The sequence below is a fragment of the Oryctolagus cuniculus genome, chromosome 16 (assembly GCF_964237555.1).
Source record: "Oryctolagus cuniculus chromosome 16, mOryCun1.1, whole genome shotgun sequence".
Lineage (NCBI taxonomy): Eukaryota > Metazoa > Chordata > Mammalia > Lagomorpha > Leporidae > Oryctolagus > Oryctolagus cuniculus.
In genome coordinates, this window is record NC_091447.1 from 63,003,788 (window position 1) to 63,023,702 (window position 19,915).

The 19,915-nt window shown below is 66.3% G+C and overlaps 1 protein-coding gene across 4 annotated transcripts in view; it reads right to left on the reverse strand.

Annotated features, from left to right (window-relative positions):
• Window positions 1-288: 288 nt before the first annotated feature.
• The window catches only part of ADGRL1 (adhesion G protein-coupled receptor L1), a 31,311-nt gene continuing 11,684 nt past the window's right edge, over window positions 289-19,915 (reverse strand). The window contains exons 4-24 of one of the 4 annotated variants that reach the window (XM_070058887.1): window positions 18,581-18,690; window positions 15,931-15,945; window positions 11,887-12,687; window positions 10,953-11,267; window positions 10,424-10,527; window positions 10,013-10,198; window positions 9,783-9,821; window positions 9,501-9,684; window positions 9,210-9,332; window positions 8,764-8,978; window positions 8,429-8,599; window positions 8,017-8,226; window positions 7,708-7,928; window positions 7,552-7,618; window positions 7,314-7,405; window positions 6,614-6,782; window positions 4,524-4,652; window positions 4,328-4,424; window positions 4,122-4,250; window positions 3,951-3,968; window positions 289-3,704 (exon numbers count right to left, since the gene is read on the reverse strand). In XM_070058887.1, the coding sequence (XP_069914988.1) occupies window positions 2,977-3,704; window positions 3,951-3,968; window positions 4,122-4,250; window positions 4,328-4,424; window positions 4,524-4,652; window positions 6,614-6,782; window positions 7,314-7,405; window positions 7,552-7,618; window positions 7,708-7,928; window positions 8,017-8,226; window positions 8,429-8,599; window positions 8,764-8,978; window positions 9,210-9,332; window positions 9,501-9,684; window positions 9,783-9,821; window positions 10,013-10,198; window positions 10,424-10,527; window positions 10,953-11,267; window positions 11,887-12,687; window positions 15,931-15,945; window positions 18,581-18,690 (4,123 nt within the window). In that variant the 3' untranslated portion in view covers window positions 289-2,976. Of the gene's footprint in view, window positions 3,705-3,950; window positions 3,969-4,121; window positions 4,251-4,327; window positions 4,425-4,523; window positions 4,653-6,613; window positions 6,783-7,313; window positions 7,406-7,551; window positions 7,619-7,707; window positions 7,929-8,016; window positions 8,227-8,428; window positions 8,600-8,763; window positions 8,979-9,209; window positions 9,333-9,500; window positions 9,685-9,782; window positions 9,822-10,012; window positions 10,199-10,423; window positions 10,528-10,952; window positions 11,268-11,886; window positions 12,688-13,848; window positions 13,934-15,930; window positions 15,949-18,580; window positions 18,691-19,915 lie in introns of those variants that run through there. The other 3 variants (XM_051835820.2, XM_070058888.1, XM_051835821.2) reach the window with 3 other exon arrangements.

A 19,915-nucleotide genomic window follows, 5' to 3' on the forward strand; every position in this document is an offset into this window, starting at 1 on the left:
CCTTGGCTCTGTGCGGGCGAGGAGGCCACTGGGGGGTTGAGCAGAGGGGTAGACGGCTCCCAGGAGCAGACTGCTTTCCGTGTTGAGGGGGCCCACAACGGCTCAGGCGGAGACACAGGGGGTGCACCCCGGAGCGTTTGCAGATTCTAGAGAAACTGCCCGCCACGTGCCCAGCCAGGCCTCTCTGCCCAAGGTCCCCAGAGCTGGGGTTCAGGCCGCTCTGGGCTGCCCCCTGTGGGTCTCCCCAGCCCAGCTTCCCACCACCAGTGAGCCACACCACGCTCGTCCTTCCAAGAAATCTTAATTTCTTTATTGTTTGACTTTTTGACTCAACAATTTTTTTTAAAGTTTTTGTTTTTTTCTGAAACGTTCTTGTTGTTATGAGCCTTTTTGTTTTGTTCTCGTTAAATGCACTCGACCCAAAATTGGTTTGGCATATCGAAAAGGAGACCAAGGGAGGGAGGGAGCGGGGAGGGGTGGGGGAGGCCCGAATGGACAAAAATTGGAATGAGAGACACTGGGAGAGAGGCGGAGACGTTAGGAGGAGAAGGCAGGGGGGAACCAACAGAAGGAGAAAACCCAGAGAGAAAGAATTGAGATTTAGGAGCAAATGAATTTAGGAGCCCAAGGAAGGGAGGAGAGGCAACCATGACCCTTCTCTGTTATCATCCCGGCTGGGGCGGGGGCGTCAAGGCACCAGGTCTGGTGGGGGTCGGGGCTGGGGAGGGGGATACCTGGGCTCGCAGGGGTGGCTCTGCCCCAGACGGCAGCAGCACCCAGCCCCACCAGGGGGCCTCAGAACCCGGCTGGAACGGGAGCCAAGGGCCCCCACTACACCCTCTTCCCCTGATTGTCCATGTATGGAGAGAGGAGGGCCGGCAAAGGAGAGGATGACTCTGTACCCCCAGCCCCCTGCTGTCCAGCCTGCTCCCACGCTGGGCCCACTCCCCATCCGCCCCGTTTCTGCCTCTCTGGGGGGGGGGCCCTAGCCGCCCCCTCCACACAGTGGAGCTAGAGGCCCAGCAGGGTCTGGGAGCTGCCGCCTGCCCCACCCCTTCCGTCCTCCTCCCCATCTAGACCTTGCCCTTGGTCTTCCGGTGAAATGGGTTAAGCCTTCCTACCAGAAAAAGCCCCAGATGAACTCCACCCTGCCTTCTCCTTGGGACAAACCACCGTCTTTGGTCTGACCCCTTCTCCCCTGGGTGATGGGGACAAGCCCGCCCCAGCTTCCCCGGGAGAAAGGAGGGGGCTTTCTAGCAGCAAAAAGGGTCCCTCCAGCCACCTACCTGTCCCTTTCCCCCAGTTTCTTCCTAGAGCCCCACCCCCTTCACCCAAAGTTCATGGCAGCAGCAGGCTGAGACCCGGAGATGTGTTTGAAAACTCATGGCACTTGTGAGAAAAGAGGGAGGGGCAAGAGACAGGGAGGGGTCGGAGCCGAGGTGGAGAGGGCTGGCAGGTGTGGCGACCGCGACGCTACCCCAAGGGTTGGGGGGGAGGGGGCCGAGAGGTACTCTGGAGACTGGGGGCGTGGGCGTGCTGGCGCCTGGCTTCGCGGATGAAGGGCTGTGGGCAGGTGGGCGCCGCTGCTCCCCTCTCGCCCAGCCACGCCCAGCGCCCCCTGACCCTCGGGCCCCCTCCGACCCCTCCCCCGCCCCCCAGGAGCAAAGTACAAGAAGCAGGAACGCAAAAGGGGTAGCGCAGCCATCTCGGCAGAAAGCATCTTTGGGCGTGAGGGTGTCTCCCCTGGGCCAGTGGGGAGGGGAGGGGCAGACAGGCCTCTGGTCCTGGGGCAGGCAGTGAGGTACACGCCCCAGGAGGGCTGACGGACGGATGCCAGGGGCGGGCAGGAGAGGCGATGACACGCGGCGGGCGGGAAGGAAACAGGTTCTTTGTTTCGCTGTTGCTTCGAGATCGTGGCGTCTGTCTCTGGATTGTAAAAAGCTGCTCTGGAGGCCCGCCCGCCCCGGCCGGGATGCACACGTACACACAGAAGTCCTGGCTGCCGGGGCCGGGCGGCGCGCTCCGCTCCGCAAGGCCGGGGCTGGCCCGGGCCGCAGGCTCCCGGTGGCTTCAAGTGATGAGATTTTCTTTTTTTTGTCTTTTTTTTTTTCCTTTTCCATTTCGTTGAAATATTTACAGCAATAGGAGAGGAGGAGGAGAGAGGAAGGGGTTACGAGGGCCCCCCTAGGGGGAGATCCAAGCCCAGGACCCGCTCCCCGGGGAGATCCGGACCCCAGGTCTCCCCAGATCGCTGAGCCCACAGGACTGGGAACCGCCCAGATATGGCCACCCCTGTGGGCTGAGGGGCCCTGCGGGGACTTGTGCTTCATCAGGAGTCGTCCCAAGGGAGGGGGTCATTGGGTGCATTCTGGGAGGGCTGCCTGGCGAGGGGGAGGAGCTTCGGGGCAGGTTCGCCCTGGAAACCGATAGCTGCCGCCACCACCACCACCGGCCGCCACCACCCGTCCCCCTCGCCCTGGGCCTTCTCCTGGTCTCCAGGGAGCAGGGGACGGTGGTGTAGGAGGAACCTGTCCGTCCGTCCGTCCTGCCCCGCTGCTCCCTCCAGGCGTGGCTGACGGGGGGGCCGTGGCACCACCCTGGGAGGCTGCACCTCCCCACCGGAGCCTTCATTTCCCTCCTGGGGTGGTGGGGCAGGAAGAGGAGGGGGCGAGGGGGGAGGCAAGAGACGGGCGGGCACCCTTGCGATGTCTCCCTCCTCACGCCCCCGGGGACCTCCGGGCTCCTCCTCACTGCACATCCCCCGAGTACAGCTGGTGCATGTGGCTGGTGGGAAACCCTGTCTGTGAGCCCTGGCCCCTCGGGCGCCCCAAGGGGACCGCAGGGCCCGTGGCCGAGGGGCGCTGGGAGAGAGTGGCCCACCAGCCACTGCCTCCCTCGGTCTCCCTCTCCCACCAGAGCTCGGCCCAGGGCTCCCTCCCCGGCCTGGGCCACCAGCCCCTGGTCCGTGAGGTCCCCTCAGAGACTGGTGACCAACTGCATCTGCCCGTCCCCGTCGGGCCCTGGCCCCTCCAGGCCCGGGGCTGCCAGGTAGCCCTCGTGGCTGGGCCTCCGCACCTGGTAGTAGCCCTGCAGGGGGTTCCGGGCCACCAGGGCCGGCGGGCGCGAGGTGTAGTAGATTTCGGGGGGCCCGGGGGGCGCGGGCGGGGGTGGGGGCAGGGCCTCGCTGGGCCCCTCAGGGCTGCTGTCCGGGTAGGAGGGCGAGTCCCGCAGGTTGGCCCCGCTGGCATAGAGGGAGTCCCGGCCCGGCGGGGAGGAGAGGGGCCTGCTGGTGGCGCCGTCCTCCGCCGTACAGCTCTCCGACTCGTCCAGGTCGCTCTGGTACAGCACCGACTGGGCCCTGGGCAGCAGCAGCGGCTCCTCCAGGGCCTTGTAGAGAAGTTCGATCTCGGCCCGGTCAGCACCCCCGGGCCCGCCTGCCTCCTCCTCACTGGTGCCCCCCGGCACGGGCGGCACGGGGGGCTCGGGCGGCGGGGGGGGCCCCTTGGCCCCGCTGCTGCCGCCCCGCAGGTTGCTGTGCACCAGCTCCGAGATGATCATCTTCTCGAAGGCCGCCGCGTCAGCCAGGCTCCGGCCCCCGTCCCCCGGAGGGAAGTCCCCGCTTCGCAAGGAGTAGCTGTTGTTGAAGTTGCCATTAAGGGGCAGGGTGTCCATGCCACACGCGTCCCGACCGCCCAGGGGGTGCTCTGCAGGGGAGGAGGGGGAGCCAGGCTCCGTCAGCGCCGGAGGAGGGCGGGGGGCGCACTGAAGACCCACCCCCGCTTCCTCTGCCCAGGCCCAGCCCACAAGGCTGTCACCAACGTCTGCTTGCTCATCCCAAAGTGTTCCCCTCCCGGCCTCAGAAACCTGACCAGCAAAGAATCACACTTCATCCAAAAAACAAAAACAAAACAAGACAAGACAAAACAAAACAAAACCAAAGTCACACTTACTGGGTTCCCGGTAGCTCCCTGAGGTGCCAGGCAGGAGAGAAGAGAGAGAAGCTGTGAGTCAGCCCAGAAGGCCCCGTCCAGGCTCCAGCGAGGAGGGAGGGGTGAGAACGCCCCTGCGGCCACCCTGCCTCCCACTCTGCCCCGCTCACCTCGCCCCCTGGGCGCTCTCACCTGGGGAGTTGAAGACCGGAGGCGAGGAGGGATTGAAGCCCACCGACTCGGCGATGAGGGTGTTGTAGGGGCTGGTGCCCCCACGGGGCTGCAGCACGGGGTTGGTCAGCAGGTGGTTCCCCATGGTACCTGCCCGAGGGGTCAGAGGTCACCAGGCGGCCCCCATACCGCGGGCCCGGTGCGGGGTGAGAGGGGCGCTGTCTCACCGCGGTTCAGGGTGGGGGTGCTGTTGATGTCGCCGGCCATGAAGGACGACTCGGTCTGTTTCCTCACCGTGTCGTTCCACATCCTCCGGATCCGGCTCTGGGGGACAGAACCCGGGTGACGCGGGGTCCCCGGGACCCGAGAGAGCCAGGCCGCGCCCCGCCCCTACCTCTCGGGCCCCAGGGAGCCCCCCAGTACCTGCGTCCCTGTGTAGTAGCGGGTGTTGCTTCGCATGGCTGAGGTCTTGAGGGAGCCGTGGGTGCCCCCAGGCGGGGCGCGGATGCAACAGTAGGAGTGACGCAGGCACTTGCTGTACTCCTTGTGCACCTGGGGAGTGTGGGGACGTTCTGGGACCCAGCCGTCCTCACGGGCCCGTTTCCTGTCCCGGCAGCCAACGGGGGCCGCACCAACCTCACTGTCGGCCTCGCCCTCTCCTGCCCCATCTCCGTGCTCATGGACTGTTCTGCACACACTTGCTCAACAGAGCCGCAGTGAGCAAGGTGCAGGGCGGGGCTGGAGACGGTACAGAACACAGCACACCCGTCTCTGGCTCTCAGAGCCTGCCTGACGAAACGCTGACAGAATGCAGACACAAACACAAACGACAGGGCAGCAGGCTAAGCCACCCTTGGGATGCCGGCCTCCCCCATCCGGGCACCGGCTCAAGTCCTGGGTATTCCATTCCAGCTCCCTGGAGGCGCCCGGGCCTCCGTAAGCCACGTGGGAGACCCGGATGAAGCCCCGGGCTCCTGGCTCTGAACCTGCACGCAGCCTCCCACAGATGTGAAGTCATCGCCAGGGGAGCTGGAGCCCCCACCACGACTCAGCGCTACGTAGGTAGCAGCTGTGCCACGTCGTTCAGGGAACGGCGACAAAGACCTGTACGAGTTCCATACAGATGCAGTTCTCCCCATACATTTATCTTTCCAAAAAAAAAATGAGAGGCAAATAGAGAGAGCAAGCCTCCCATCGCTCCCATCAGCCAGTTCATTCCCCCAAATGCCCAAAATGGCCGAGGTCAGCGTCAGCCAGGCTGAAGGCAGCGGCTGGGGACTCCGTCCACGTCTCCCGCGTGGCTGGCAGGGACCCCGATACTTGAGCCATCACGGCTGCCTCCCAGGGTGCGCACTCAGCAGGAAGCGGGAATCCGACGTGGAGCCAGGCACTGCCACACAGACACCTGCCCATTTCCCACGTCTGCCTAAGCTCTCGGAAGCACCTGCTATTGATCGGCGCGTGCCGGGCGTGGAGGGCTGACTGCACACCTGGCAGGAGGCGCCACCGCGGTGGCGAGTGCTGCGGACCGGCTGTGGTGGGGAGGGGATACAGCGGTTCTGGTTCTGGCGAGGGTGTGGTTTGTGAGTCTAAGTAGGTGACTGGCGTTTTGGCCAAGACCTTAAATAAGGCGGCAGGCCCTGAGGGTGTCTGGGCTAGGGGATCAGGGGCCATGCCCGAGGTTGCCCGTGTGGCTGGGAGAAGCCCAGGTCAGACCCTAAGGGTGTTGCCGTCTCTGACGTGGGGGCCACACAAGGACCTCGGCTTTGGCAGTGCCGCAGAGCGGCCAAGGAACAGTTCTGAGCAGAACAGGGGTGCAGCTAGGATTCTTGTGGTCGCGGCCTCTGCTGGCCCCCGAGGTCAACAAGACCCTCACTCCAGCTCCTTACTCTGGTCTAGAATGTGCCACGTGGACGCCGGTTCCACACTGCTGCTGCTGTCGCCTTTTTTTTTTTTTTTTAAAGACTTTTTCATTTGAAAGACAGAGAGAGAAATCAATCTCCCGTCCACTGGTTCACTCCCTAAAAGGCCCCAACAGCCAGGAAGGAAGCCAGGAGCTTCATCCGGGTCTCCCACGTGGGTGCAGGGGCCCAGGCACTTGGGCCATCGCCTGCTGCTCTCCCAAGCACATTAGCGGGGAGCTGGACCGGAAGTGGAGTGGCCGGGACTCAAACTGTGATGCTGGCCACGTGAGCAGCAGTTCAGCCCGCAGACCACAGCGCGGCCCCCTCTCTTCTGTTGTAAACACTGAAGATTCCGATTTCCAACCACCACCAGACTCACGGCTCCTTCCAGAACTACACATCATTTCGGGACAGCAGCCCCCAGGGGCTCCCTCCAGCAGGCCTGACTCGCGCCCCCACGGCGGGGAGGCACTGTGCGCCCACGGCTCTGAGTCGCCGTTCACGTCTTCTTTGTTTCCCAGAACCCTCTGCGCTCCTGGCTCCAGTCCCCCGACCGCAGGCTCCCCTCCGTCGCACCCAGAGCTGTTGCAGGGGCCACGCCCGCCTCACCTTTTTCTGTAAGGCGCAGTGAAATACGAAGATGAAGACGCCCTGGAAGGCATTGAAGGTGGTGAAGAGATAGGCCATGACCACCGACTCCTTGTTGATGAAGAGGAGCCCGAACGCCCAGGTGAGCCCCAGCAGGAAGAGCAGCGCGATGGCCCCCAGGGCCCAGGACCTAGGGGTGGGCGACAGGCATGGCAGAGGACCTGCCCCTGGGCACAGCCTCCGCCCAGGGTCCCCGCCATGTGCCTCCTGTGGAGCGAGGACAGCCCTCGGGCGGGCGCGGGCAGCATCTGCAGAGACCCTGCCCGATGCGGGAGCTTGGAGCTCCAGGTCCGGGGACGCAGTCTTCCCCAGGGACACGGGTGGCCCGGCCCGGCCCAAGGGGCAGGCACTGATGTGGGGGTTGGGGGCTTCTTAGGACTGTGTTTTCAGGGCCTCAGTGGACGCGGGCTTGGCATCTGCTCTCACCCTAGGCCTTTACAGCGCTAACACCACAGGGTGGCAATCCCAAGGGTATGCTTTCCTTTTAAAAGGCGTAGAGAGACAGGCAAGAGACACCTTTGTTCACTCCCCAAATGCCCACGACAAGCAGAGCTGGGCCAGGCCGCAGCCAGGAGCCCAGAACCCGATCCAGATGCTGGCATGTCAGCAGGGACCCCCGTGTAGGAGGCTGGCTGTGGCACGGGGTGGCAGGGGCACTCACTTGATGTTGTCGAGGCGACTGGAGTCGGGCTTGAGGACAGAGGAACTCCGGATCATCTTGTGCAGGGTCACCATGAGAAACACCAGGTTCACCTGGGGGGGGGGGCGGGCACAGCAGCTGGGCTGAGCGGCCCCCCCGCCGGCTGCTCAGGTCCCACGTTGTTTTCAAACCAGCCCCTCCCCCTAAAGGCTCAGGGAGCCGGCAGGGGGGCTGGGGGCCGGGGGTCTGCCCAGCTTACCACGATCACAAACGAGACAGGCCCGATGAAACTCCAGATGAAGTAGTTGTCCACCCGGAGCCAGCAGCTGTAAAGGAGACGGGGCCACGGTCGAGAGGGGGCGAGGGGCGCTGGCGACTCCCCGGGGGGCCGGGCAGGAGGAGGGGAGACACTCACGCCTTCTCGGTGCCGTAGCTGCGGTAGTCGATGGCGGCCGCGATGCCCACCACCAGGGCCGGGAAGCAGTAGCCGCCCACGTAGTAGTACTTGGTGCGGGAGTACTCGCTCTCGAACACCTCCACCAGCAGCAGGTACAGGTGCACGCCCTCCAGGCACAGCCAGGAGAAGGCAGCCAGGAAGAAGTAGTGCAGCAGGCCAGCAAAGATGGGGCAGGCGATCTGGGGGCAGCCCGGGCGCACACGTCAGTGGCCGCCCCAGCCCCCGCCCCGGGCGCCCCCGGCCGGGCCGGCCCCTGCCCCGGCCCACCTCGTACTGCGTCTTGTCTATCCCGACCAGGAAGAGCAGCTCGGCCAGGAAGAGGTTAATGCAGAGGTTCTTGTGGATGGTGTTGCGGTCGGTCTGCAGCCCCCGAAGGAAGCAGAAGGTGGAGATGCAGATGGCCAGGCACACCAGCGAGATCACGATGCCCACCCACGTGATGACCGACAGCAGCAGCTCGTTGATGCGGCCCTGGTACTGGGGGACAGGGCCGGGGGCGCGCTCAGGCCTCTGGCTGCGGGGCCACGGTGCACCAAGCCCCAGGACGACACGGGCGACACCAGCTCGCTTCTCCAGAGGGCCTGACCCAACCCTGACCGGAGAGGACCAGGGCGAGACGGGTGGGGGCCGGGCCGCCTTCCCTGGCACCACCCCCCTCTAGGGAGCACGCAGAGCTTACGATCTCGCGGTGAGCCATGAGCACCGCGAAGTTGGTGAGGTGGCTGCAGGCACACGTGGTGTGGGTCTTGTTGGACTCCACCAGGCGGCAGCCCTGGGTCGACCAGTAGCCCAGCATGGATCGCTCCGAGTAGTTCCAAAAGGAGCAGTTGGCGTTGAAATGGTTCTTGGCCTGTCGGGCGGTGGCGGCCGGGGTGTCGGAACCAGGGAGTTCTCATCCCAGCCCTGACACCCAGCTTAGGGGACAGCGTCGGGGGAGTGTCCGGGGCCTCTGTCCAGCATCGGGGGGCCGGGTCTGCAGTGTGGGGGGACAGGTGGGGGGGGCACAGCGCTCACCTCCAGGTGGGCCACGGTGAAGATGACAGGGTCCATGAGGAAGACGCGGCTGGACTCCTTGTTGATGGACGCCGCGATGACCTGCGAGTTCACCACCAGGGAGGCGCCCCCGGGGCCGCCCGCGCCCGCCTCGCCCGCCAGCTTCACCGTGGCGTTCTCCGTGGACAGGAAGAGGCCCAGGTTGTTGTAGAGAATGAAGACAACCTTGACCACTCCTGGGGGCACAGCACAGGGCATGGGTGGCTGCCCTCAGCCGGCGCGCGCCGCGGCCTGCTGTGCAACCCTGGGTGAGTCCCTGGCCCCCCAGTGCCTGTGAGCTCCAAGGGCCCGCTGGGCACCAGCCCTGCAAACCTAGGGCTCTGGAGGGCGCTCCGGGGCCCCTTGCGGTGCATGTGAACAGTGTGTGGCACGCGGCAGGGACGGCGGGGTGGAGCCGGGGCACTCACCGTTGCGGCTGTTCTGCTTGATGGTGTTGGCAGACAGCTGGATGGAGTTCTCGCTCGGGTACTCCTGGGGGAACACCAGCTCCTGCACTTGACCTTCCGTGTTCAGGACGGTGACCTCCAGGACTGTGGGCACAGGGCACAGCGGGCCACGCCCAGTTGGGACCTGTTCCCCAGCTGGGGGCCCTGCTGCAGCAGCAGGTTCAAGGTTGAGGGCCAGGGCAGTGGGGGGCAGGTATTTCCCACGGTCTCCAGGCTGGGCAGCGCCGGTCCCAGGGTGCCCACAGCACTCACCCACATTCTGCTTGGCGGCCAGGAAGCGTGCGGGCTCCCGCACGTTGTCAGCCAGCAGGAAGGCCCCCTCTTCCAGGACGTCCAGGAGCATGGTGGCCGTGTGCACCTGCTCCGTGGTGTTCATGTCCTTCCAGGACTCCAGGGCCTCGGGCCGCAGCAGGTTGTCCACCGTCTCCACCACAGCCTGCAGGGGCGGGGAGGGGTGTGCGATGAGTTCCTGCAGGGCGTGGTGGGCTGGGGGTGGGCTGGGGGGTCGTCACCGGGCGCCCGCCCAGGTCTCACCTTGATGTAATCCTTGCAGGTTCTCTCTCGCTTGTGCATCTGCGGGGGAGACGGAAGCGGCGTCAGCCGGCCTGTCTCTGGGAGCCGCTCCCCCAGCCCCAACAAGCTCTCCGCCCTGGAGGGCTCAGTGCACCCCTGGCCCAGGCCTGTGCCGTCAGGAGGAGATGGGTCCGGGGCCATCCAGGGCCCTGGGAGCCCCTCCTATGAGCAGCCCCGCCCGCAGGCCCCACCTTGTTGTAGTTCTTGCCCGCCGACTCGCGCTCGATGGGCCGCAGGGCCTGCAGCTGCGCGTCCAGGATGTCCAGCAACTGTTCCATGAGCCTCACGGAGGACGAGACGTCCCCTGCGTAGATGGAGCCCCGGGTGTGGCGGGCCAGTTCGCTGGCGATGTTGGCCGCGTTCTCTCCGCTCTTGATCTGCGGTGAGTGGGGAAGGGGAGCCCCCAGGCCTGTCAGGGGCCACCCTGGCCTCGCTCAGCTCAGCCCCTCCCCACTTCCTGTCTCCCAGCCCTCGTGCAGGTGCAGGCCAAGGAGGGGACCTCCCGGTCCTGTTCGTCCCCCCAGTCGCTCCACTGCCCCTGCTGGGGCGCTGAGCCCGGCCGCCCAGTGTGCCTGCCTGCGAGGGGCGGTGGCTGCTGGTACCTTCTGGGCCACCTGGTTGACCCAGGGGGAGGTGCAGTTGCTGAGGTCGGGGCCCCGGGGGTTCCAGAGCCCCAGGGCAGGCAGACACTGGAAGGAGGCAATTCCTGTAGGGACAGACGGACAGGGACAGACGAGGGAGCCACCAGGGAGGAGAGGAGGGCAGGGCAGAGACAGAGCAGGAGACAAGACACGGAGAAAGAGACATGGAGCGAGCCAGACAGTCAGAAAGAGGTGTCCCTCCGGCCCGACGGCTGCCAGCCTCGCCCCTCCCACCAGCGCCTGCCAGGAGTGGACCCTTCCGGCCAGACCTGTCTTGAGCCCCGCCCCTCGGATCCCCCCAGGCAGGCCCCTGATCTCCCGCCCCTGCCCCTCCTTCCCCTGCAGGTCTGCTGCTGTGTGGGCTGTGGCTGAGAGCCTTGCTGGGCGGGGCACCCAATGCCAGCGGTGCCCTCGGGGCATCCAGGCTCCAGGTAAGCCCACCGCTCCCATGGCCAGCCACAGCAGAGGTGGCCTTGACCTTGCCACTCACCTCGAGTGCCCTTGGGGCAGGGCCTCTCTACCAGCATGCCCTGCTGGGTGGCTGGCCACTGGACCCGCCGCACCTCTCTGGGTTCGCAGAAGAGCTCAGGGGACACGTGCAGATTGGGGGCTGGGGGCCGCCGGGTGCTGGGAGCTGGGGCCGTGGCTGGGGGCAGGTCAGGTCCCAGCTGGTTGATGGCTCCCACCGGGTGCGTGGTGAGGGGAGCCCGGCGGAGTGGGGTGGTGGCAGCGGGCGAGGCCGTGCTGGTGAGGGGCGTGGGGCGGGCCGTGGTGGTGGTGCTGAGCGGCGGGGAGGTGGCTGGGCCTGGACAGGAGAGAGGATTTTGAGACAGGGTCACCGTGTGCGCAGGGCCCACTGCACGGGCTGTCCAGGTACAAGGCAGCCCTAGGGCTATGTGCGCCCACTGGGGTGGGAAGGTGTCCTTGGCTCCAGGGGACCCTGGGGTCCCACCAGGTATCAGAAGGCGGTGGAAAGGAGAGGAGGGGTCGAGAAGGGGCACTCAGAAGCCCCTTTCCATCCCCCAGGGCTGGTTCTGGTGCGCTGGCCACGCCCTCCCTGTTTGCTGGTCCATTTCTCGTGCACCAGGCTGGCTGACATGGGGCCGCTCAGAGCCAGCACCAGGCAGCACCAGCATCAGCGGCTCTGCCAAGATCTGGGTTGATTCAAGGACCAAACGCACCCGAGCCCCTAGGAGAGGCGGCGTGGTGCGTCCAGGGCCTGGGAGCCCCAGCTCAGACCCCGAAACAGACAGGCGGCCCCCCTACCCGCCGGGGCCTCTGCTCCCTCATCTACCAAACGGGAACAGCGAGGGTTTCCGCCTCACACAGTGAACAGCGTCTGTCACGCGTGGGGACGCGGTGGGTCCAGCAGGGCCCCCCACCCCGGCCCGGGGAGCAGGCGCGCAGGCGCCCGGCACCCTCACCAGCGCTGGGGTCGGGCGGCCCAAACTCCAGGCTGTAGCGCACCACGAAGTAGTTGTTCCACACGTAGAGCTGGTTGTCACGCGGGTTGTAGTCCACGGAGGACACGAACTGGTAGGGGTTGGGGAAGGCCAGGCTGACGGGCTCCTCGCGGTTGGCGTTGGTGTTGAAGGCGTAGTCCACGCGGTTGCCGGCCGCCTCGCTGTCATCGTCCACGTAAACGGAGCGCAACACGTAGAGCACGCCGCACACCATGAAGGCGTTGGAGGCCGAGCGCTTGTCGTAGCCGGTCTCCCACGTGCCCTCGAAGCGCAGCGTGTAGGGGTTGAGCTGGCTCACCACCAGCCGTCCGCTGTTGCCCTCGGTGGCGTAGATTACCCACAGCCCGTTCTCGTCCACGGCCAGGTCAATGTCGGTCTTGCCGCCCCAGCGGTAGGGCGACGTGTCGTGGTAGTTGGCCGTGTTGATCACCGTCTCCCCGCTCTTGATGCGCGTGCGCAGGTCGTACTTGACGATGTTGCGCGTGCGCTCCTTGTTGTAGAAGACGGCGCCGTCGTAGACCACAAAGCCCGTGCCGTCCACGCGGTTGGGCAGGCGGTAGGTGGTGGTGTGGCGCGCGGCCACGTAGTCCTCCCACGAGGCGTACTCGGTGAGCGTGTCGGTGCGGTAGGGGATCCAGGGCATGACATAGATGCGGTCGCCCGCCTGCAGCGGGTCCTTGCACCACGCGCCCGACTGGTGCTCTGACTCATGCGTCGACGTGGGCTCCAGCACCTTCTGCAGGGTCCCCGGGCACACAAAGACTGGGCCGGGCGGGTGGGCAGGAGAGGGTGGGGGGGAGAGACAGAGGCGAGGGCGGGAGAGAGGGGAAGAGAGAGGCGAGTTGGTCACACGGCCAGGGGGAGCCGGGCTGTCCCCTCCTGCTGCTGCAGTCACGGTTGCTTGGTAGGGCTGGTGATGGGAAGGGGTTTCCGGGCTGGGACCCCCGCCCACCCAGCTGCCCCTCTCCCTGGAGCTGTGAACCCTAGAGGCCATCAAGAACAGGGTTAGTGTGGGGAGTTGGTGCCCTTCTTCCCTTCCTGGCTGCTGGAGACCCCACAGGCTGGGGGTGAGGGCTTTGGCAAGAGCCCCCCAGGCGCGGTCTGTGTGATGGAAGTGGAGGCGGAGAAGCCCCCGCTGCAGGTGGCTTCTGGCTTTGCCGGTCCAGGACCAACCACCCAGCCCCTCCTCCCTGGTCTCTGCGTCCTATGAGAGAACTGGGGTCGGGGGGGAGGGTCGCATCCCTCACCAACCGCATCACCACTGTTTGGGGGGTTTGGTTTGGTTTTCAAACTCCACTTCGTTCTGCAAAATTCGCAAAGTAGAGCCATGTTGCTGTCCCCACTGTGGGTGTCAGGAGCACCCCCGTTCCAGGGTGAAGGTCCCACAGGGCGGTGGCGCCCTCCGCCGAGTTCCCCCCAAGTCCTTCCGCCTAGGAAGGCAGCTCCCCCATAGGCTAGGCTAGGGACGAGCCCCGCCCCTCCCCGCCCCCGGCGCCTGGCCCCGCCCCCAGCCGGCAGGGTCTCTCGGGTTGGCTCAGCAGCAGTTACTGACCCTGGTGCACAGGGGGTGAGTGGGGACAGGGGAGAGGGACCGGACTCCTGGGAGAGTTGGGGAGGGGGGAGACGAGCTGCGCGGAGGGAAGAGAGACGGGGAAGGGAGGGGGCTTGGGAGGGGGGGCTCGCCGAGGTCCCGGCTCCGAGGGAGGCGCTGCAGACCACCTGGGAAGAAAGGGTTAGAGCTGGCGAGGAGAAAGGGGTGAGCAGAGAATTCACGCCAAGGCCCAGGCCCGACTGAGGGTCCCTTCGAGGGGGCAGTCCCAGGTCCAGCTCGGAGGGGACAAGGAGGGGAACCAGTGCTAGGATAAAGACCCAGCCCGCCCCAGCCAGGCCCCCCCGCCTCCCCTGCCCCGGACCCCGATTTACCTGCGACCATCCCCGGCTCGGGAGGAGAGGCCAAGGCAGCGCTGATGTCAGAAAGGTGGGGGGCCCCGCCCCACCCCCCCATTCCCTGAAAAGGAGGAAAACCTGACTGCATCTCGTTGGCCGCCGCCGGCCTGCCCCCCCTCGCCCGCGCGCCGCGCCACCGCCTCCTGGCCACCCTCACTGATCTCGTGGGCTCAGTGCGCCCGCCCCCCCAGCCAGGGGCACGGGGCCTCCCTCTCCCTTCCCTGTCAGCAGAACCCCTAGACAGGCCAGGGCCAGGGCTCGGGGTGTGTGTGGGGGAGGGGTCTGCAGTGAATTCTCTGCTCCTGCTTGGCTGGGCACCCAAGCAGCGGGGTGGGGTGGGGGGGCGGTGGGGGAGGGGGACAGGGAGGGCCGGGACCTGGTGCTGGCTCTGGGGGCAAGAGACAGGCGGCAGCACTCGCTTCCTAGCAGCGGGGCCAGCTCGGCTCCCTGTGTCCCCACAGGCAGCCTGCCCTGGCTCGGGGTTTTCCGTAGGGGTAGGGGGCCCAGGTCCAGCCACCTCCCTGTCCCCCATGCCCGCAGCGGGTGGGCCTGCACCCTCCGTCCAGCCCAGAGGTCTCCCCCCAACAGGCGTCTGAGTGTGCGTTTGTGTGGGTGCAGGGGGTGGTGGGGAGTTCTCACAGCCTGAGCCTCTCAGGGGTGGGGGTGGGGAGGAAAAATGCAGTTAACAGCTGAGTCCCGGGGAAGGGGAAGAAGATGAGGAAGGGTCTGCCTGGGGCCTTGGACAGCAAGAACCCCCTCCCCAGCACCAAGCCCCCAACGCCTCCTCTTCCCTGTCCTCCCCCCCTCCCCCCCATCCCTGGAAGAGGAGAGATCCGGTGCTGCTGCCAACCGCGGGGCCTGGAAGAAGGAGCGGCCGGGAGAACGGGGAGGCTCCGGGGTCGGAGAGGAAGTGAGAGAGTGGAGGGGGTCGGAGAGGCCCCCCGGGGGGGGGAGGGGAGCAGCTCAGGGGGACCCCGCCCCGCCTTCCTCAGGGGATGCTCCACAGACCACCGTAATTTCCAGGCCTGCAGGCCTCGGCCGTGCCCCCTGCTCCAGATCTGTCCCCAGATTCCCAGAACTTCCTGGGGAGGAAGTGGCCACCCCCAATCGCTCCCTGCCCCGCCCCGCCCCCCACTTCGGCTGCAGCCCCTGACCTTGGAGTTCTCAGTGAGAAATTACGGTGCTGGTGGAAGTCCCCAGACCAAGTCTAGGCCCCGCCCCCTCCACCCCGCCCCTCCCCCTGGTCCTCTGACCACAACAGCCCAGAAGAAACCTTGACTGCAGCGTTGCAAGTGCAAGAGAAACAGAGCAGCCCCCTCCCCACGCCCCCCTCCAGGAACCCCGCCCCGCCCCGCGCCCTGTTTGCTCTTTGAGGGGGGCAGGCTGCCCCCTCCCAGGGCCGGGTCCCCAGCAGGTCAGGGGAAGGATGGGGTCGGGGGTGGGGTGGGGGGACTGGTGCTCCGTGCTCCAGACAGCTCAGGGCCTTGGGAACGCCAAACCAGAAAGAACAGAACCAGCCAGACGGGAATCTGCTCCCCGAAAGGAAAACAAACCAACGTGGCCCCCTCCCTCCCGCCCACCCCCCCCAACCAGAAACACGTTACAAAAGGAGGTGCGAGGGGAGAGGCGAGGAGAGAGTGGGAAAGAGAAAGAGAGGGAGAGACCCGGCTCGCCCGGCAGGTGCGGCCAGGGAGTCCCTCCCTCCCCACTCGCCCTGGTATCTTACACACTTCTCTCCTGAGGGAGGCAAAAGGGGGGAGGAGAGAGAGAGAGGGCCAGGCTGCCTGCAAGGGCCAGGACCAGGAAGGAGGGCCAGGGAGAGACAGAGAGGGGGCCGGGGAGGCAGAGAGAGAAGCCGAGAGAGAGAGAGATCCTGCCCGAGCTCAGAGAGGAGCTTCCACGGGAATCTGGAGAGTGGAGGTGACCCGGCAGGGCCGGCCCGGGGCAGGGGACACGGCCCGGACCACGTGGGGGCTGGGGGGGGAGGGCGGGTCACATCAGTATGGTACAGGGAGAACCAAGTGTGAGTTAGGGTCAGCATTGGTACAGTTCGTTTACCTTTCTGCTCCACTTCTACTTTAAGCATCGGAAGAGAGAGAGAAAACAAATTGAAAAAAAAAATGTGCAAGAAAAAAAGAGAAAAAAAAAGAGATTAAATTGCTTTCGTGTCTTGTCTGGCCACACGCCCCCTTTTTTCCTCTTCCTTTCCTCGTGCCTGCTTCCCCAACCCCTAGTGCAGCCCCGCCCCCGCCCCCGCGTCCCTCCTCCTGGGGTAGGGCGGGCGAGGGGGTGCCGGGGAGACCATCGGAGGGACAGGGGGACACACGGGGGGGACGGAGACGAAGAGAGACACGGGGTGTGGGGACAGGCAGGTAGGCGGACGGAGCCCAGGTGCGCGGAGGGGGCGGGGAGGGAGGAGCCCCAGCTGGGAGGCGGGCTCTGGTGGGAGGGGCACCAGGCAGTGGCATGGGGGGGAACCGTGGGGCTCCTCTCCCACCCTGCCTGCTGCCCTCCGCTGGAACCAGGGGCCCAGGGGGAAGGGGTCCCGCGTCCCTGGCGGACTGGGCCCCCCCCAAGCCGAGAGGACAGCCCCAACTCCTTGCCCTCGGTGCCAGCCTCACCCACGTCCAGCTGGATCCCCCCACGCCCTCGCGGACTCAGAAGGAGCAAACACAGAGAGAGGGTGGCCGAGCCGGACACAGAACGACAAGAGAGGCGGATGGGCAGGGGCGCACGGAGGCAGAGAAGTCGGGGGTGGGGGGTGGGAGACACAGGCTGGGCAGGACGGCAGGGGGCACAGACAGCTCCCGGACGCGCTCCCCCCACACACACACCCGGGAGGGGGCAGGTCTGAGGCTCGGCCCCTGCCCAGCCCGCCCCACCCCTGCCCGCTGGGGGGTGGCACCTGGGGGAGAAACGGGCGCAGTTAGACTGTGCTGCAAGGCAAATCCAGTGTTAGTCCAGCCTGTCCAGCTGGGGGGGCCACACACCCAGCACCCCCGACCCACCCTTACCAGCACTGGGGTCACCCCGGCTTCTAGAGCCCGGGGCCGGCCGCCCCCCCAACCCGGGCACCTCTGACCAGGGTCTCCCCTCCCTGCCCCCCTCCCCTCCCTTCCACGGCCTGGGCTCCCGGTGCCTCGCCCAGGGCCTGGCTCTCAGGAGGTGCTCCAGGGACACGGGGGACTCCAATGAGCGTCCCGCCTCCGGGCCTCTAAGCCAGCTACTGCCGCCCAGCCCCATCCCTCAGAGCCCTGCCCAGCCCCCCAGGGTCCTCCCGGCTTCTGTGGGCTTTGGCCCTGGCTCGCTCCCTGGGGCTCGGCTCCAGGAGGGTCGCCGAGCTCCACTGTTGCGGGCGTTTGGGGAGTGGGCCAATGGTGGCTGCTCTGTCTGTCAAAAAGATCGAAGATGGACGCCACCCAGGCGATCTTTTGAGGCCCCAGTCTGTGCATGGGGGACCCGAGGCTCACCGCAGGGCAGAAGGTACTCAGCCCTGCAGGTCAGCGCTCCACTCGCCCTCCCCCCCCCCACAATGAAGACAGCGTCCCATCCGCACCCGTGCACCTGCCACTGAGCACATCCTGGACCAGGCCCCGGGGCTAGGCACTGGGGGGCGGGGCAGAGGGGCACCCAGGTGAAAGCTACCAGCAGTGGCCGGGAGCGTCTGGACTCCAGCCCAAGGTCTCAGGGCTGGGACACTCAGCAGCCCAGTGGAGCCCCAGACCACCCCCCCACCCCACCCCAGCCCCGCCCTGCACTGCGCTGGCCGCCTCCCGCCCTCCCCCCTGCTGCCCCAGTGCTGTGGGCGTGGCCTCTAGGAGCAGCCCGGCGTCCCCCTCAGGCGCTGAAAGTAAAGGGCGTAAAGGGCGGGGAGTGAAAGACAAGGTTACGCAAGCATAGGGCAACGGGCAAGCCCGCCCCCCGCGGCCGGTCACACCACCTGCAGGAGAAACCAGAGGGTGAGGGGGGAGGCTGGGGTGGGAGGGGAGAGGAGGGAGAGCGCCAGGGTCTCCTGCTCCCCTGCCCCCTCACTCAGACACCCTGGAGGCCCTGGCTTTCCCCCAATCCTTGCCTGGAGGCCCTACTCGCAGGGTGGCCAGGGGGAAGGAAAGATGGTGGGCGGGAAGGGTGGTGGGTGGGGTGCTCAGCAGAGACCCTGGCTTTGCCGGACCCCAGACCACCTTCCCCAGGCTGCGGGGGGAGGGGGGCACCAATATGGCAGCACTTGCTCTGCAGACAGCAAGTGGCTTCGTGGCAATGGACGGACCAGCCGGGAGCTAGCAATCTGCTGAGGATGCCCCCAGCCCGCCACAAGCACCAGCTCTGGCACCAGGCTTGGGGTGGAGTGGGGGCGCGGGCTGTGCCTCTCTAGGGGTTTACGGTCCAGCTCCCGTGAGTGACAAGGCATGGGCGTGGTGATGTCCAGGAAGTGGGGGAGGGAGGGAGGGGACGAAAGCAAGGGGTTGTGTGAGGCTGGAGGGGCAGCAGGGGCCAGGGAGAGGAGGGGGCGTGTGTGGCAGCGCTGTGAGGGAGGGAGGGGCCCGCGGCAGCAGCACCCGCGGTGGGGGAAGGTGCCTCCAGGGCAGGGGCCCGGCCCTGGGCCGTGTGCACACACGTGGATGTGGGGGGAGATTTGGGGGTCTCCTCCTGGCACTGTCTGGGGGTGGGGGGAGGGGCCCGCGTGCGCACGAGGAACAAGAGGACTCACTGTAGGGGACACAGTCGTACTGCACCTCCAGATACTTGTAGGTCCCGGGGCAGGGGTCGGGGAAGGCGTCGGAGCCGGCGACCACCACGCACTGCGTCCTGTTGTTACACCTGCGGGAAGAGGTGGTGCTGGGGAGGCGGGGCTAGACTGCGGGGGCAGGGCTGGGAGGCGGGGCTAGACTGTGGGCGGGGCTGGGAGGTAGGGTGGGGCGGGGCTAGACTGAGGGGAAAGATGGAGAGAATCTTCCATCTGTTGGCTCAGCTCCCACCAGTGGCCGCAATGGCCACGCTGAGGCCAGGAGCCAGGCCTCAGGGTCTCCCCTTGTGGGTGGCAGGGACCTAAGGACTCAGGCCCAGGTGCAGCGGAAGCGGAGCTGTCCAGGGCGGGCCCGCGGCGCCCCCTGCCTTGTTCACTACACAGCTAACATGAGACACCATGCGCACCAGGGAGCCGGGAAGGCTCCCAGGGTCCACCTGGGACAGCCACCCTCGGGTCCACACCGGAGCTGCCTTGGAACCCCACCAACTTCTCAGGGAGCAGCACAGACGGGCCTCGCCTCTGCCGTCCGTCTGTGTCTATCCGTCTGTCCCCACAGCAGGGCCCCTTGGCCTTGGGCGGGGCTGAGCCTGGCCAGGCGGGAACTACATAGTGGGAGTGGCTGCCCACGGGGGCCACTCACCCCAGAACCCAGCCCTTGACCACTAGGAGAGAGAGACCTGAGAGATGGCTAAGGCGAGCCCAGGGAAGGAGAGAGGAAGATGGGGGTGGGGGTCTGCATATCCATTACCCCCCTTTAAAAGGAGAACACGGGGCCCCCGCTGCGGCACAGGTTAAAGCTGCCGCCTATGACGCCGACCTCCCATATGGGCGCCGGTTCGAGTCTCAGCTGCTACACTTCCAATCCAATTCTCAGCAATGGCCTGGGAAAGCAGTGGAGGATGGCCCAAGTCCTTGGACCCCTGCACCTGCGTGGGAGACCTGGATGGAGTTCTGGGCTCCTGGCTTCAGTCTGGCCTGGCCTTGGCTGCTGTGGGTATTTGGGGAGAGAACCAGTGGATGGAAGATCCTTCCCGCCCTCTCTCTGTCACTCTGCCTTTCAAATAAATCTCTTTTTTGACAGGCAGAGTTAGAGAGAGAGAGACAGAGAGAAAGGTCTTTCTTTTCCGCTGGTTCACCCCCCAAATGGCCGCCATGGCTGGCGCACTGCGCTGATCTGAAGCCAGGAGCCAGGTGCTTCTCCTGGTCTCCCATGCAGGTGCAGGGCCCAAGCACTTGGGCCATCCTCCACTGCACTCCCGGGCCACAGCAGAGAGCTGGACTGGAAGAGGAGCAACC